The 14,702-nt window shown below is 40.4% G+C and overlaps 1 protein-coding gene and 1 long non-coding RNA gene across 8 annotated transcripts in view; one reads left to right on the top strand and one right to left on the bottom strand.

The window, feature by feature from the left end:
* Positions 1–1,252: 1,252 nt before the first annotated feature.
* The window catches only part of LOC131203437 (uncharacterized), a 40,446-nt gene continuing 26,996 nt past the window's right edge, over positions 1,253–14,702 (bottom strand). For 2 of the 6 annotated variants that reach the window (XR_009156377.1, XR_009156378.1), the window contains exons 3-4: positions 7,758–7,815; positions 1,253–1,673 (exon numbers count right to left, since the gene is read on the bottom strand). This is a non-coding gene — a long non-coding RNA (uncharacterized LOC131203437). Of the gene's footprint in view, positions 1,674–7,757; positions 7,816–12,835; positions 14,327–14,702 lie in introns of those variants that run through there. The other 4 variants (XR_009156379.1, XR_009156380.1, XR_009156375.1 and 1 more) reach the window with 2 other exon arrangements.
* Positions 1,673–14,702, top strand: part of HSPA4L (heat shock protein family A (Hsp70) member 4 like) — a 37,391-nt gene continuing 24,361 nt past the window's right edge. The window contains exons 1-9 of one of the 2 annotated variants that reach the window (XM_058193628.1): positions 1,673–1,951; positions 4,682–4,739; positions 5,059–5,199; positions 5,665–5,787; positions 7,075–7,174; positions 8,506–8,639; positions 12,425–12,669; positions 12,753–12,829; positions 14,239–14,390. In XM_058193628.1, coding sequence (XP_058049611.1) covers positions 1,845–1,951; positions 4,682–4,739; positions 5,059–5,199; positions 5,665–5,787; positions 7,075–7,174; positions 8,506–8,639; positions 12,425–12,669; positions 12,753–12,829; positions 14,239–14,390 — 1,137 coding nt within the window. In that variant the 5' untranslated portion in view covers positions 1,673–1,844. Of the gene's footprint in view, positions 2,215–4,681; positions 4,740–5,058; positions 5,200–5,664; positions 5,788–7,074; positions 7,175–8,505; positions 8,640–12,424; positions 12,670–12,752; positions 12,830–14,238; positions 14,391–14,702 lie in introns of both variants that reach the window. The other variant, XM_058193629.1, reaches the window with a different exon arrangement.

Raw genomic sequence — 14,702 nt, 5'->3', positions numbered from 1 at the left:
CTGAGTGATAATGTAATGAAGAGGGTTGTGTTCTGAACGGATGTTGGACAATTCCTATTATGTCTTAATGGCTTTGTCCTGGTTTGGATCTTGAGTGAGGGCTAATTCTATAATGAGGGTTTTTGTTTTGTAGATAAAGTGGCCCAGCCTTTCTGGGGCTATTAACAAAGGTGCAGGCAGCTTTCCAAGATCATGTTTCTCCTTTTCTCATCCAGAGAGGTATAAAATTCTGCCTTTTTAATATTTCCTAGAATAGTTCATTCTTCTAGCAGAGGGGTGGGTGCTAACTTCCTACACTATAAATGGGAGTTGGTTGCCATGTGCCCAAATTGTGGTCGTGTAAGCAAGTGGGGGGTGACAATCAACTTTGAGGATGGATCATGTCATTTTTTCCAAGACTATTGCAACTTCAAATCGTCATTAAATGAACGTTGTAAGTCAAAGACTATCTGTATACAAAAACAATTCCCATTTAAGAAAAATATTTAGTGTAGTGCAAAGCATCAGAAAAATAGAATCTGAAACGCATTACAGACAGTTGTGGGTTATCAGCCAAGTCACAGCTTTCTGCCTGTCCCGTTTATTTGCTCCAGTACACAGGGAAAAGATGACTGATGGGAGAATATTGTATTTTCGTACAATAATTTGCACCAATTGCAGAGTTGCACCAATTGTGGAAACCTAGGGTACACATTAAAATACTGCAAGCCCTGGTATTCCCTATGACACTATGGAAGCAAAAGTTGAACTTTGATGAAGCAGGATACGGAGAGTATTGGTATCTTTGAAATATGATGTTGGAGAAAACTTGAGAATATTGAGGCAGCCCAAAAAAGCCCCAATGGATTATCAAACAAAGAAATCCAGAATTCTCGCTTCAGGCATACCTCAATATAAGTTATCTTGTTTTAGACACAATATGCAAGGACCTAGTTGCCTAGAGGTTGTAATGATGAGAAAAGTGGAAAAAGAAGACAACCAAGCAGAAAAGTAGATTGACTCAGTTATAACAGAAAATGCATTTATGTGGCCACTAAGAATTGATATCAGCTTGATAATACATAATTATCTGTCAGAGTACATATTCTGTACTCATGCCTTGCATATGCTCACCATTTACAATATAAGATAATCGTCCCATTGTAATATTTTTATTCTTATATTTTTTTATTCTTTTGAGCGGAAGCCATCTGAAGTTTGGTTTTAAGATGAGCAACTATTCACATCTTTAAATAAAAACATGAACATCCCAATTATTTATATTTTTATTTCTTATTCTCACACATGTACTATTCATTTTCGTTCACAGTCTATTTATTCTTTCGGTGTTGATTTCATATTTCCTGAGTTTTATTCAATCCGGAAAGTAAAATACAAAGGAAGTAAAATGGTAATACTTTTTGCCTATATAACTGCAAACTGTCCGTAATCGTATTCCGTGCTTCTCCCGCTCTGGGCCAGTACTTCAGAATAGAATCTCCGAGGCCGAACAGCCAGGAGCCGCAGTTCCGGACCCTGGCCTTTAGAGGGCATCCTACAGAAGCTTCTTTCGCAGTCTCCTCACCCGGATTCCAGATCTTTCTCGAATTCCTGGAGGCTACCCGAGGACGCGCGGAAACTGCCGAAGCCCAAGTCGGAATTTCGCGGCGTCCGTGTCTGGCAATCAGCCGCGCCTGCGCAGAGGAGAGAAAGTGCCGGTTGGCGGTTGATGCTCCGCAGTGACAGAACGAGCAAGCAACTCGCCGAGGTGCCGTCTCCCCGCCGCGAGCGTTGTCCCGCCAGGGCCCGCCGCGGTAACGCGGAGGGAGGGGTGAGGAAGAAAGCGGACCGCACCCGCCGCAGTCATGTCTGTGGTGGGCATCGACCTGGGCTTTCAGAACTGCTACATCGCGGTGGCGCGGAGGGGCGGCATCGAGACCATCGCCAACGAGTACAGCGACCGCTGCACCCCGTGAGTTTTAGCCTTCCAACTGGGCTTTGGGCAACAACCTCCGCTCCGGAGGGATTAACGGCAGCTCGTGCTCTTTCCGTTGGCTCCTTCCCCGGCAGCCTCCGCCTCATGAAACCTTTTAAGGAGCTTTCCCCCACCCCCACCCCCACCGGTGCCACTCTGCCTACCTGGAAATTACGCTATTGGGCAAGGGCGGTTAGAATTACAAGCTTCTCTCTCCCTGGATTATGAGCTGTTATCATAGTTTTACAAACCCATAGTAGGTGGGTTCACACGACATCCTAAATCGTGGCTCATTGTCACGTATAAACTTGGGAAAGAAGCTGCTATGTATATAATATCAGCATGGAGCATGGATCCTGTACTGAGGTAGTTCGGTGTTGTCAAATTATCCAGTTCTCAGCTTAGCTGGGTGTATTTGACCTCCAACGCGTTCTTAACTGGTCCTGCTGGATAAGACCAATCGGTTTATAACTGCCAAATGTGGAAGATCGTTAGATTGAGATAAAACTAACTTTCCCAGAAGTGTCTTGATCCATCTTGCTTAGAAAGGCTTGGAATTTTCTTGGCACTGTTTTTCCACACAAAACATGTGTTCTAGTGCTGAATTTTTGTTCTTAACAGTGCTGATGTTTTCCAGATATCTTAAAATTCCAACTTCCAGAATCTCGTTCTTGAATCAAATAGTGTTTTGGAGGCTTTGGATTGGAGAAATAAGATTTATCTCTTTTCCAGAAAGATTTTTCTTCTTTTCACTTTAATAAGTTTGGGTTAAGCAGTAATCTTCAGTTTCCTAGATTTGAAACTAAATCACCATGAGCTTTAGCCTTCATAAGAAGAGCCAACTTTAAACATTCGTTTCCTATTTATTTAAACACAACCATTGTTGTGTTATTTTGTTCTTCTGCTCTCATTTCTCATCTGATTACTTTTTTTAAAAAAAGAGAATTGCACATCTAAAACATTGTAGCTGTTAAAAACTATGATTTGATACTTAAAAGAACTCCTATTGTGAAGATCATGACAAATACTATCCCACATTATTGTTTACTTTTGTCCATTGCCATTTTCCATCCATCCATCACAATAACATTGAAACAGAAGCACTTTTAAGTTTTTGCAAATAATTCCATGATTTAGCATTTCTTTCTGAACTTCAAATAATTGTGTCTCTTAAGTTAAAAGTATTATAGCCGACGGCAATTCAGGTCACAGTAATATGCACCATTTTTGCATATTCAACCTTACGTGAGAGGATATATAGGGTAAAAGAAGTTGGCCAGTATTTCATCGTTACTGTTTTGTAGCATTCTTTCCTTTTGTCTGACATGTTTTTTCTTGTTCTATTGCCTCACTTAACTATGAGGCATGGAGGGTGGTACCTGGAAAGAGATGATGTGTACATGATTGTACAGTATTGCAGAAGTAGGTAGAACTTGTTCACTCTTCCCTGTTTCCATGGGTTACAACCAGGAATTGTAAATTGGTACCATCTCTTTGTACATTTAGCAGAATCGAAAATTTATATAATCAAAAGCACACAATTATGTGTTGTATGTTCTTTGTTCCTTTGAAAAACAATATTTGTCATTGCAAACATTCCACCTATTATTTTCTTTAAATTTAGCAAAAACTGATAATGAATTGGATATACAAAAACATGAATGTGCTTACTGTTGGATCAGGCCAAAATTCATCTTGTTCTATGTATTCCCAAAATCAGAAACAGGACGTCAAAATCTTTTGCTTAGCCTTACTCTTTATTACTAGGAAGAGGCTATTTTGCTATATCTGGTGGTTGATAGCTATTTTATGCTCCAAGAATTTACAGATTGTATAAAAAATAAGAATTTGAAATTTAGGATCTTGGATAATTTGCAAATATTTTAAAATTCAGTTATCCTTAAATCTAGTTCAGTTAAAACATTTATTTTACAAAATCCCAGATTGTTGGGGACAATGTGCTGACTCTGTAAACTGCTTAGAGAGGGCTCTAAAGTACTATGAAGTGGTATACAAGTCTAAGTCAGGGGTGTTAAACTTGCATCGTCACATGACGTATTGTGACTTTCCCCGTGAAACCGGGGCTGAGTGGGGCCAGTGCGTGACACAACTGGGCCGCAGGCCACAAGTTTGACACCCCTGATCTAAGTGCTATTGCTACTTATCAATGACTTAGATTGCTGATTCTCATATAAATCCTTGAAAATTCTACTTTCTGTATTGTCATTTTTGATTTGCTGAAGGTCAAATATATTGGTGAGAGTAGATTTGTCTCTGAAAGGGGACTGCTTATGATTCATGGTTGGGTTCTCTGCTCTGTAGAATCAGATTAGCTTTTTCCTTTACCATCACTACTTTCCATCATTAAACATTATATTTGTTTTATATTGATTGCTTTGAATCAAGCTCAACTTCTGTAGACCAACTTCCCAGACTAGTTCACATGACTGAAATTTACATACTGTGTTTCCCCGAAAATAAGACCCTGTCTTATATTTTTTTGAACCCTGAAATAAGCGCTTCGCCTTACTGCCATGCACTCAAAAGCCTGATTGGGCTCATTATCAGGGGATGTCTTATTTTGGGGAAAACGGGGTATATCTATGCTTAGTTTATACAGGGATTGCAAACTCATTATTTGTTTTCAGATTGATGAATTTGTCACAGCTCTATAGGTAACAATTTGATTTCTTCGTGCTTATTTATAGAGTATCTGATGTTTTTCAGAGCTTGTATATCTTTGGGATCCAAAGCCCGGACTATTGGAAATGCAGCAAAAAGCCAGGTAAACATACGTTTATAATTATTTCAAAAGTTATCATTTTATTCAGCAGAAATTCTTAACTTTTTATTTAAAAAATTATTCACAAAATTCATTTTAAATCAAAAGCATTGATAATATTACCACCAGTGTACACTATGAACTTAGGTATTTATTTCTTGCATAAAATAAAATCTTATTTACAATACTAAGGAATTATAAATTCATAATAAGAATGGAATATTGTTTTTACTAATAAATTAATAAAACTATTGAAAAAGTTAAGATGAAAGGAACTTTAATATGAACATGCAAAATTAATACCTTAATATTATTTTGACAGATTATCACAAATATTAAGAATACATTACATGGATTTAAAAAGCTGCATGGGAGAGCATTTAATGATCCGTTTATAAAGTCTGAGAAAGAGAAACTGCCATATGAGCTTCAGAAATTACCTAATGGGAGTGTAGGAGTGAAGGTGAGCATAGAATCTTCTCTTATGATGCCTGCTGTCAGAATACACAAAACAATAAATTTTAATATCTGGTCTTTCTAATGCAGCATTCCCCAACCTTTCTGGCTTTGCGGACTGGCAATGGGGGAGAGGGAGAGGGAATAGTTAATTACATGCGAGTGGCAGGTGAACGCATGGGTGCAGCTCCATTTGTGCAAACAGCAGGCTCATGCACTTGCACAAATGGAGCTGTGCAGATGCACACACTCACCCATGCAAGTGGAGCTGCTACCTGCCACTTGGTTCTGAACAGGCCAAGGTCCAGTAGCGGGCCGTGGCCTGAGGGTTGGGGACCTCTGCTCTAACATATCTTACTAAATAGAGGTTGCTGGAAATAATAATAAAGTGAGTGTAACATCTCTGTCAACATGAGTACCTACTATGTATTGTAGTTCGTTATTAATTTATCTGGGTGTTTTTAAACTCTAGGTACGTTATTTGGATGAAGAGAGATTATTTGCTATTGAACAAGTTACTGGTATGCTATTAGTTAAGCTTAAGGAAACATCAGAAAGTGCACTTAAAAAGCCTGTAGCAGATTGTGTCATTTCCGTAAGTTTTTATAATGATATACTTATAAAGTAATAATGTCATGTAACGTTTAGAATGATTAGATTATAACATGTTCCCGGAAAGACAGCTCTGTTTATTTGATTTGCTTTGTTTGCCGCTCATCTTGTGACTCTGGGCAGCTTATAACATTAAACTATAAGCAGATAGTTTTATTTTTTAAATATTCTTTTCTGATTTCTCAATTACTGATAATGAAATGTGTAAACAGTAAGCAGTTGCATACATAAGTAGACACTTGATGAACTGAGTCTGCCCAAATTCAGACATATAGATTTAGGATGTTCATCACATGTGCTGAAAATTGGTTGCTTTGAGGCAAAGTAAATAATTCACATTGCCCCCTCCCTTTTATTGTTTTGTGGTCAGCACATCATGAAACTTGCATACATTGTTGATATTATTTTGCAAGAAACCCGATTACCAAATAATACATTAAGTATTGCACCTAAGTTGCTTAATTAGTTATTAGCTTACAAGTGTTGCAGGTAGAGGGCTTGTTCCAGGCATTACAGATAGTCCTCAACTCATAACATTTTATTTAGTGACCATTCAAAGTTACAATGGCGCTGAAAAAACTGTCTTATGACCATTTTTCACATTTACCACCGTTGCAGCATCCCCATGATCACATGATCAAAATTCAGATACTTGGCAACTGACTCATATTTATAATGGTTGCAGTATCCCAGGGTCACATGATCATTTTTTGCAACTTTCTGACATGCAAAGTCAATGGGAAAGCCAAACTAACTTGACAACATAGTAATTCACTTAATAATTGTGAACAAGAAAGGTTGTAAAATGAGGCAAAATTCACTCAAGAAATGTCTCACTTAGCACTAGAAATGTTGGGCTCAATTGTGGTTGTAAGTCAAGAACTATCCATATATGTACAGGGCTATTCATGACATCATTATCGAAATGTAGAATGCTATTCAGCTCCCTTTCTCTTCCCAACCTGGTATTTTGTGGAAAAGTAAAAGCTGAAAATAGGAAATATGTCTGTCTGCAGCATTGAGATCTAATTTGACTTAGGGCCTCAGAGAGCCATAAAATTATTCCAAACTAATCCATTGGAAATATGTATAAGCTATACATTTTAATTAGCCTATTAATATTGAAACATTGGATTAATTGGCACAAATATATTTAAACTGCATATTTCAGGATTATAATTTAAGTTTTTGTAATGGTATAAGCCACCTGTAAAAAACTCATTAGAAAGTTGAATATGAAATTAATTTAATAGAACACATTTTTCCACAGATCCCAAGCTTTTTTACTGATGCTGAGAGAAGGTCTGTTATAGCAGCAGTGCAAGTGGCAGGTTTAAATTGCTTGAGACTAATGAATGAAACTACAGCAGGTAAATTTATGTTTTACTTGTTATATAGCACTTAGACTTATATACCGCTTCATAGTGCTTTTACAGCCCTCTCTAAGCAGTTTACAGAATCAGCATATTGCCCCCAACAATCTGGGTCCTCATTTTATCCTCCTCGGAAGAATGGGAGGCTGAGTTAACCTTGAGCTGATGAGATTTGAACTGCTGTACTGCAGCTAGCAGTCAGCTGAAGTAGCCTGTAGTACTGCACTCTAACCACTGCGCCACCTAGGCTCTTATATATAGAAGGTTTGCTTTTTAAACAAATTCAAATCAGAGTCAAAGTATATAACGTAACACTCTAGCAACATACAGTTTACAACTAAGTACTGAGGTACCTTACTCACAAGTAAACTATCCTCCAGTATGAGTGATTTTCTACTAAAATACGTATTGTAAATTCTTGGAGCAACATTAATGCACATCTGTTCAGAAATCTTATCTACAACAATAAGTTCAGTATAATAGTTCTAGGATAGCATTTGATAAACACATTTGCATAATTTCCAAGGTTGAAAATTTGCGTTATTTATTTTGTGTAAATAAAGAGACATTAATACTGTACCACAAATCATCATTGACTTAAGTATGCGCACTGTTGTTCACCATTTTTATAAAGACGGCTGCAAGAGAGAAAGTTTTTAAGTTTCATGAGTAAGGCAAATTCTTCGAATTTTGCCATTTTTAATTATAATTTCAATGAGTTGTAATGAATATCATTAGAACATAAGTAAGAGAAATGAATGTTCTGGAGTAGCTTATAGTTTGACAGTATTAAAAGAAAAATAAATGGCATTTTGAATATTTAGGAGCAGCCTTCAGATGTGAATTTAGCAAATGTGGATTACCAAGCATAAGAGTAAAGGTTTGGCAGGGAAAAAAAATTAAACTGTTTCCCTTAAAAGAAATGGTTAAGTCAAAGTTTCAAACTATTTCAAAATGATCAAACAATATTGTTTCCCTAAAGCTAATTGATTTATTTTAGAAAATACTTAGATACACAGTGGTAAATTACCAAGATATATAAAACTGTTCCATCTTGAAATATTTCAGTGTTCCAATTCCACTTTTTTCCAAGCGTATGAAATTTCAGTAAATCTGATTGGTTTGTTATGTTCCAAAAGTAGTTAAAATAATAGTTTTGCACATAACTAGTTACAATGCAACCAATATTTTGAAGCTAATGTTTCTAATGTTAAAAGAATTTATTGAAAATCCTGCAAAAAAGTATGCTTTCTTTATTTTATTTGGTTTTTCAGAATGCAGTAAATTATTTTTAAAGCTTTTCTACTTTACTCTTTACATTCTTGCAGTTGCTTTAGCCTATGGAATTTATAAACAGGATCTACCAGCCCCAGAGGAGAGACCAAGGAATGTGGTTTTTGTAGACATGGGACATTCTGCCTACCAGATTTCTATTTGTGCTTTTAACAAAGGAAAATTGAAGGTAAATTGTTGAAGCAACATATAAATAAGAAAGATAAAACATGATAAAAAATAAGTTCAATCAGAAAATAAATAATATGAGCAATAACATATCAGAAAAAAAGCCTGTAATAATATTTTGCCTCACAGCTATGCTTAGAATGTTTTCTGATATAATAATAATAAAGAAGAGCCACTGAATATTTGTGATACATCCTTAAATGTTCAGTTGACTGAGTTTCATTCTTAATGAATAAAAGTAATAATAATAATAATAATAATAATGATGATGATGATGATGATGATGATGCAACTAGAAAAAAATAACAAAATACCATGATCTGCAAATTGAAGTTGAGCCAGTGTGGAGGAAGAAATCAATGGTTGTACCAATAGTAATAGGAATCCTTGGAGCAATACCCAAAGGATTGTCTAGATACATGGAAATTTTGAATTTATCAGACCTGAATATTCTAACTTTGCAAAAAAAAAACCCACCTTCCTCAGAACTGCCTATATACTCAGACCAGTGGTGGGTTGCTACCAATTCGCACCGGATCAGGCGAACTGGTAGTGGCAGCGGGAGGAGGCTCCACACATCCGTTCGCTTCTGCGCATGCTTAGAAGCTTCGGTGCATGTGCAGAAGTGCTGGGAGTGTGCACAAGCAAACTGGTAGTGACGGGATTTGGAACCCGCCCCTAACTCAGACACTACGTTAATAATTCTTAGGTCCTTGGTTAGGATTTGAACAGTTTTATCAGTGACAGACTGTCAATTGGACTGAAGATTAAATCTTAAATAATAATAGTAATAATAATGAAGATGAGAATCGGGTTTCCGTGCATTCCATCAGCCGAGGGCCCAGGGTAGGGGTGGGGGGGTGGCGGTTGCTATTAAAGAGAGTCTAGAGCCGAGGGAGACCACTGTACCTCAGATTGCCGGGTGTGAATCCCTCTTTGTGAGATGGGGTCATAGGTGTCAGATGGGCTTGCTGGTCACGTACCTGGCTCCTTGCTGCGTGACAGCTGCCCTGCCCGAGCTCCTGGAGGTGCTTGCCGGGGTGGCAGTGGAGACCCCCAGACTTTTAGTCATGGGGGACTTTAACTTGCCATCTGCCGGCTCGTCATCGACAGTGGCTCGGGAGTTCATGGCTTCCATGACGGCCTTGGACCTGACTCAAGTAGTGGATGGCCCCACTCACATCGGGGGTGGCACTCTGGATCTTATTTTTATCTCTGGTCAGTGGTTGAAGGATCTGGATTTGAGAGATGTAGTCATAGAACCTTTGTCATGGTCAGATCACTCTCTCCTTCGCCTGGACTTTCTGACCGCCACTCAACACCGCAGGGAGACGGAACCACAACGTTGGTTCCGCCCCAGGCGCCTGATGGACCCGGAGAGGTTCCGGACGGAGCTTGGGCCACTTCCTGAGGTCTGGCTCACGGCATGGCTGAGGAACTAGCCGCAGCCTGGCAACGGGCTGCGGCTGGGGCTTTAGACCGTGTCGTGCCTCTGCGGCCTCTGACCCGGCGCAGATCCCAACCGCCCTTGGTTCCCCGAGGAGCGAAGGGGATTGAAACGCCGGAAAAGACGCCTAGAGAGCTCCTGGAGGTCTAGCCGTTTAGAGGCTGATCGGACACTAGTTAGGTCCTATACTAGGACCTACCCGAGGCGTTGCTACGCCTCCTCCCTCATTGCGTCGGCAGATAACCGCCCAGCCGCCCTGTTTCGGGTGACCCGTTCCCTCCTTCACCAGGGGGAGCGGGATGACCCGTTGCAGGGACGTGCTGAGGAGTTTAACGGTTATCTATACGATAAAATCGTTCAGCTTCGAGACGGTCTAGACCAAAATTGCGGCGATTCAGATGAGGCGTCTGAGGGTGGTCTTGGTGACATTTTCTGGGATGAGTTTGACCCTGTGGCTCCCGAGGACATGGACAGGTTGTTGGGTAGGCTGAATGCCACCACGTGTTTACTGGACCCGTGCCCTTCCTGGCTGGTGCTGGCCACTCAGGAGGTGACACGAGGCTGGCTCAGGCGATTACAGTGCCTCCTTGTTGGAGGGAGTCTTCCCGGCCGCCTTGAAAGAGGCGGTGGTGAGGCCCCTCCTCAAGAAGCCCTCCCTGGACCCGGCTGTCTTAGGTAATTATCGTCCGGTCTCCAACCTTCGCTTCGCGGCGAAGGTTGTAGAGAGTATGGTGGCATATCAGTTTCCCCTGCACCTGGATGAAACTGTCTATCTAGACCCGTTCCAGTCCGGTTTCCGGCCCGGTTACAGCACGGAGACGGCTTTGGTCGCGTTGGTGGATGATCTCTGGAGGGCCAGGGATAGGGGTTGTTCCTCTGTCCTGGTCCTATTAGACCTCTCAGCGGCTTTCGATACCATCGACCATGGTATCCTGCTGCGCCGGTTGGAGGGATTGGGAGTGGGAGGCACCGTTTATCGGTGGTTCTCCTCCTATCTCTCCGACCGGTCGCAGACGGTGTTGACAGGGGGGCAGAGGCCGGCCCCGAGGCGCCTCACTTGTGGGGTGCCGCAGGGGTCGATTCTCTCGCCCCTTCTGTTCAACATCTATATGAAGCCGCTGGGTGAGATCATCAGTGGCTTCGGTGTGAGGTACCAGCTGTACGCTGATGACACCCAGCTGTACTTTTCCACACCGGGCCACCCCAATGAAGCTATCAAGTGCTGTCCCGGTGTTTGGAAGCCGACGGGTCTGGATGGGGAGAAACAGGCTCAAGCTCAATCCTCCAAGACAGAGTGGCTGTGGATGCGGCATCCCGGTACAGTCAGCTGAGTCCTCGGCTGACTGTTGGGGCGAGTCACTGGCCCCGATGGAGAGGGTGCGCAATCTGGGCGTTCTCCTGGATGAGCGGCTGTCTTTTGAAGACCATTTGACGGCCGCCTCCAGGAGAGCTTTCCACCAGGTTCGCCTGGTGCGCCAGTTGCGCCTTTCTAGACCGGGATGCCTTATGCACGGTCACTCACGCCCTCGTGACGTCTCGCCTGGATTACTGCAATGCTCTCTACATGGGGCTCCCCTTGAGGGGCATCCGGAGGCTTCAGTTAGTCCAGAATGCGGCTGCGCGGGTGATAGAGGGAGCCCCTCGTGGCTCCCGTGTTACACCTATCCTGCGCAGACTGCACTGGCTACCTGTGGCCTTCCGGGTGCGCTTCAAGGTGTTGGTGACAATCTTTAAAGCGCTCCATGGCATAGGGCCGGGCTATTTACGGGACCGCCTACTGCTACCAAATACCTCTCACCGACCCGTGCGCTCTCACAGAGAGGGACTCCTCAGGGTGCCGTCAGCTAGGCAGTGCCGTCTGGCGACACCCAGGGGAAGGGCCTTCTCTGTGGGGGCTCCCACCCTCTGGAACGAACTCCCTCCAGGACTTCGTCAACTTCCGGACCTCCGAACCTTTCGTCGCGAGCTTAAAACACACTTATTCATCTGCGCGGGACTGGATTAGATTTTAAAGTTATGGGTTTTAAGGGGTTTTTATTATTTATACTATTTTAAATTTGGGCAATAGAATAAGTTTTTTAATTGTTGTTTTTAATCTGTATTTATATGTATTTTAACTGCCTGTGAACCGCCCTGAGTCCTTAGGGAGATAGGGCGGTATATAAATTTGAAAAATAAAATAAATAAAATAAAATAAGGATGTAATGCCAGCAGAGTTATACATTGGATTATTCTTGCACGGACACTGCATTAGGCTTCTATTTGCATTATATAACCACAAGTCTTTTTTTCTTTCTCGCTTGCTTCTATATTCCTTATTATTGTGCTTAATTTCATAGGTACTTGCTACCACATTTGATCCCTTTTTGGGTGGTAGAAACTTTGATGATGCTTTGGTAGATTATTTCTGCGAAGAGTTCAGGATGAAATATAAACTTAATGTTAAGGACAATGGTCGAGCATTGCTGCGGTTATACCAGGAATGTGAAAAACTGAAGAAGCTGATGAGTGCAAATACTTCTGATCTTCCAGTAAACATAGAATGCTTTATGAATGACATTGATGTCTCTAGCAAAATGAACAGGTATCATATTCATCATATAAAGTGGGAATTATGAGCTAACTATTTATATACCTGAAATATTTAATATTATTTTCTCAAAATAGGGCTCAGTTTGAACAACTGTGTGCATCTCTTCTAGCCAGAGTAGAACCTCCTTTGAGAGCAGTGATGGAACAAGCGAGTAAGTAAATGCTGCAACAGCTTATTTTGGATGCTTATATTTAATATAAATGCTTCTGCTTGCTACTGTAGGTCATGCCTATCACATTGATTATTCTTTAATTCTTTAATGTTTATGGAAATTGAAAATATAATATTTTGGTATTGGTGTTATTACAAAGTTGGGTATGTGTGATTCTATCAAGTACAGAAAAGATGCTAAGAAGATGAGGGAAGAAAATACTTATCTAGATCAAGGGTGTCAAATAAAATGGCCATGGACCGGATGCGGCCCGCAATGTAGTCGGATCCAGCATGCGGGGCTGTTCTGGAAAATGTAAGGGGCTGCCCCGTGTTGCCTTGGCCCTGTTTACCCACGTCACTTTGGGTAATGGCCGCCCAGTTGGCCATGACCACCCAGTCGCAGGAATTGGTAGTATCCTGAGCAGCTCTAAATTGCCTCTTCCCTAAGGAATGCATTTGGGGAAATTTTGTGGATTTTTTTATGCTGTTGCTCCTAGTCTGATCCAGTCTATTTTTGAACTTGATATTTCTTTTGTTCAGTTCTTCATGCCAAATTCGATCCTCTTCTACTTAGTTTCTAGACTGTTGTCATGATAATGGATAGACAGACGGACAGAGTCCTAACCCATGTACATAACTGGGTTTGAATACTCTGTTGGTTTGGAAAGAAAATGTGCTGGAAGGAAAATTTGGTAGAAGATTGGGAAAGAAGAGCTAGACATACAGATTCAGATCTAACATTGAATAAGCAACCAAAATTATAAGTCTCAAGAAGAGTGTCTTAGAATTAAGTAACAGGTCCTTGGGATTCATAGACTTTGTAGAGATCAGGATGGTGTAGTCAAGTAGCCGGCATAAATGTACAGAAGATGAAAACAGATAAAAGCAATCAAAACAAAGGAGGTGGGGAGAAAACTACCTTATATTTTATACTTGTCAATAGTTACTAGTTTGCTAATAGTTCATTTGTTGAATGGCAGTTCTCACTATTGGCCATCACTTTAAAATATTGTACCATGCACCAGCATAGCACAGTGTTCTGAACTTAGTTTCTGGTTATATTGTATAAGTTCAGTATAGGACATCTGTTACCAGCCTCCAGATGGCCCCAAAGCTCATTTAAGGTTCTGATGGTTATTCCCATTGATAATGGTTTAAGTGTAGACAATCTGAATGAAGACAAGCATTTCATCATAAATACTTTCTTTTTTTTTTCTATTCCAATAATAATCATAATAGAAGTAGAAATCAGAGTAGAGCAAAACAAGTGAAGCTTGCATTGAAATGTTGCAGTGTGAAATGCTTCTTTTTTAGGATTCTAGTTTCTCCACCAAATGAATCCATTCCTTCTAAAACTGATTATCTTTTTCATCCATAAAAACAAATTATCTCCTGTTTGCCTCCTAGAACTACAGCGTGAAGATATTTACAGTGTAGAAATAGTAGGTGGAGCAACTCGTATTCCAGCTGTGAAGGAACAGATTTGCAATTTTTTCTGTAAAGAGATAAGTACCACATTAAATGCAGATGAAGCTGTTGCAAGGGGTTGTGCATTACAGGTGTGTTAAACTCTTTCTTTTCAATATAACTACTTAAATTTCTTGGCCTTGCAAATTTGTCAAAAGAAACATGCTATAATAACATTAATCTTCACATTAAGAGTTCAAGGTACACAGCTATTTAACCAATTTAACAGAAATTAAATTATATATATATTTAATTAATCATTTTGACTAATCCTGAATCTGTTCTCTGAAACAGCTGAGCTCTGTTTGTGAGCAATGTCATATCTTGTATGATTCTTCTGGTCACAGAAAAAAGTTACTCCAAGAACGTAGATTTTAGTACAACAATTTTTCTTAGGTTTTATA

The sequence above is a fragment of the Ahaetulla prasina genome, chromosome 8 (genome assembly GCF_028640845.1).
Source record: "Ahaetulla prasina isolate Xishuangbanna chromosome 8, ASM2864084v1, whole genome shotgun sequence".
In the NCBI taxonomy this organism is placed as follows: Eukaryota; Metazoa; Chordata; class Lepidosauria; order Squamata; family Colubridae; genus Ahaetulla; species Ahaetulla prasina.
This window is presented reverse-complemented; position numbering and strand designations above follow the sequence as displayed.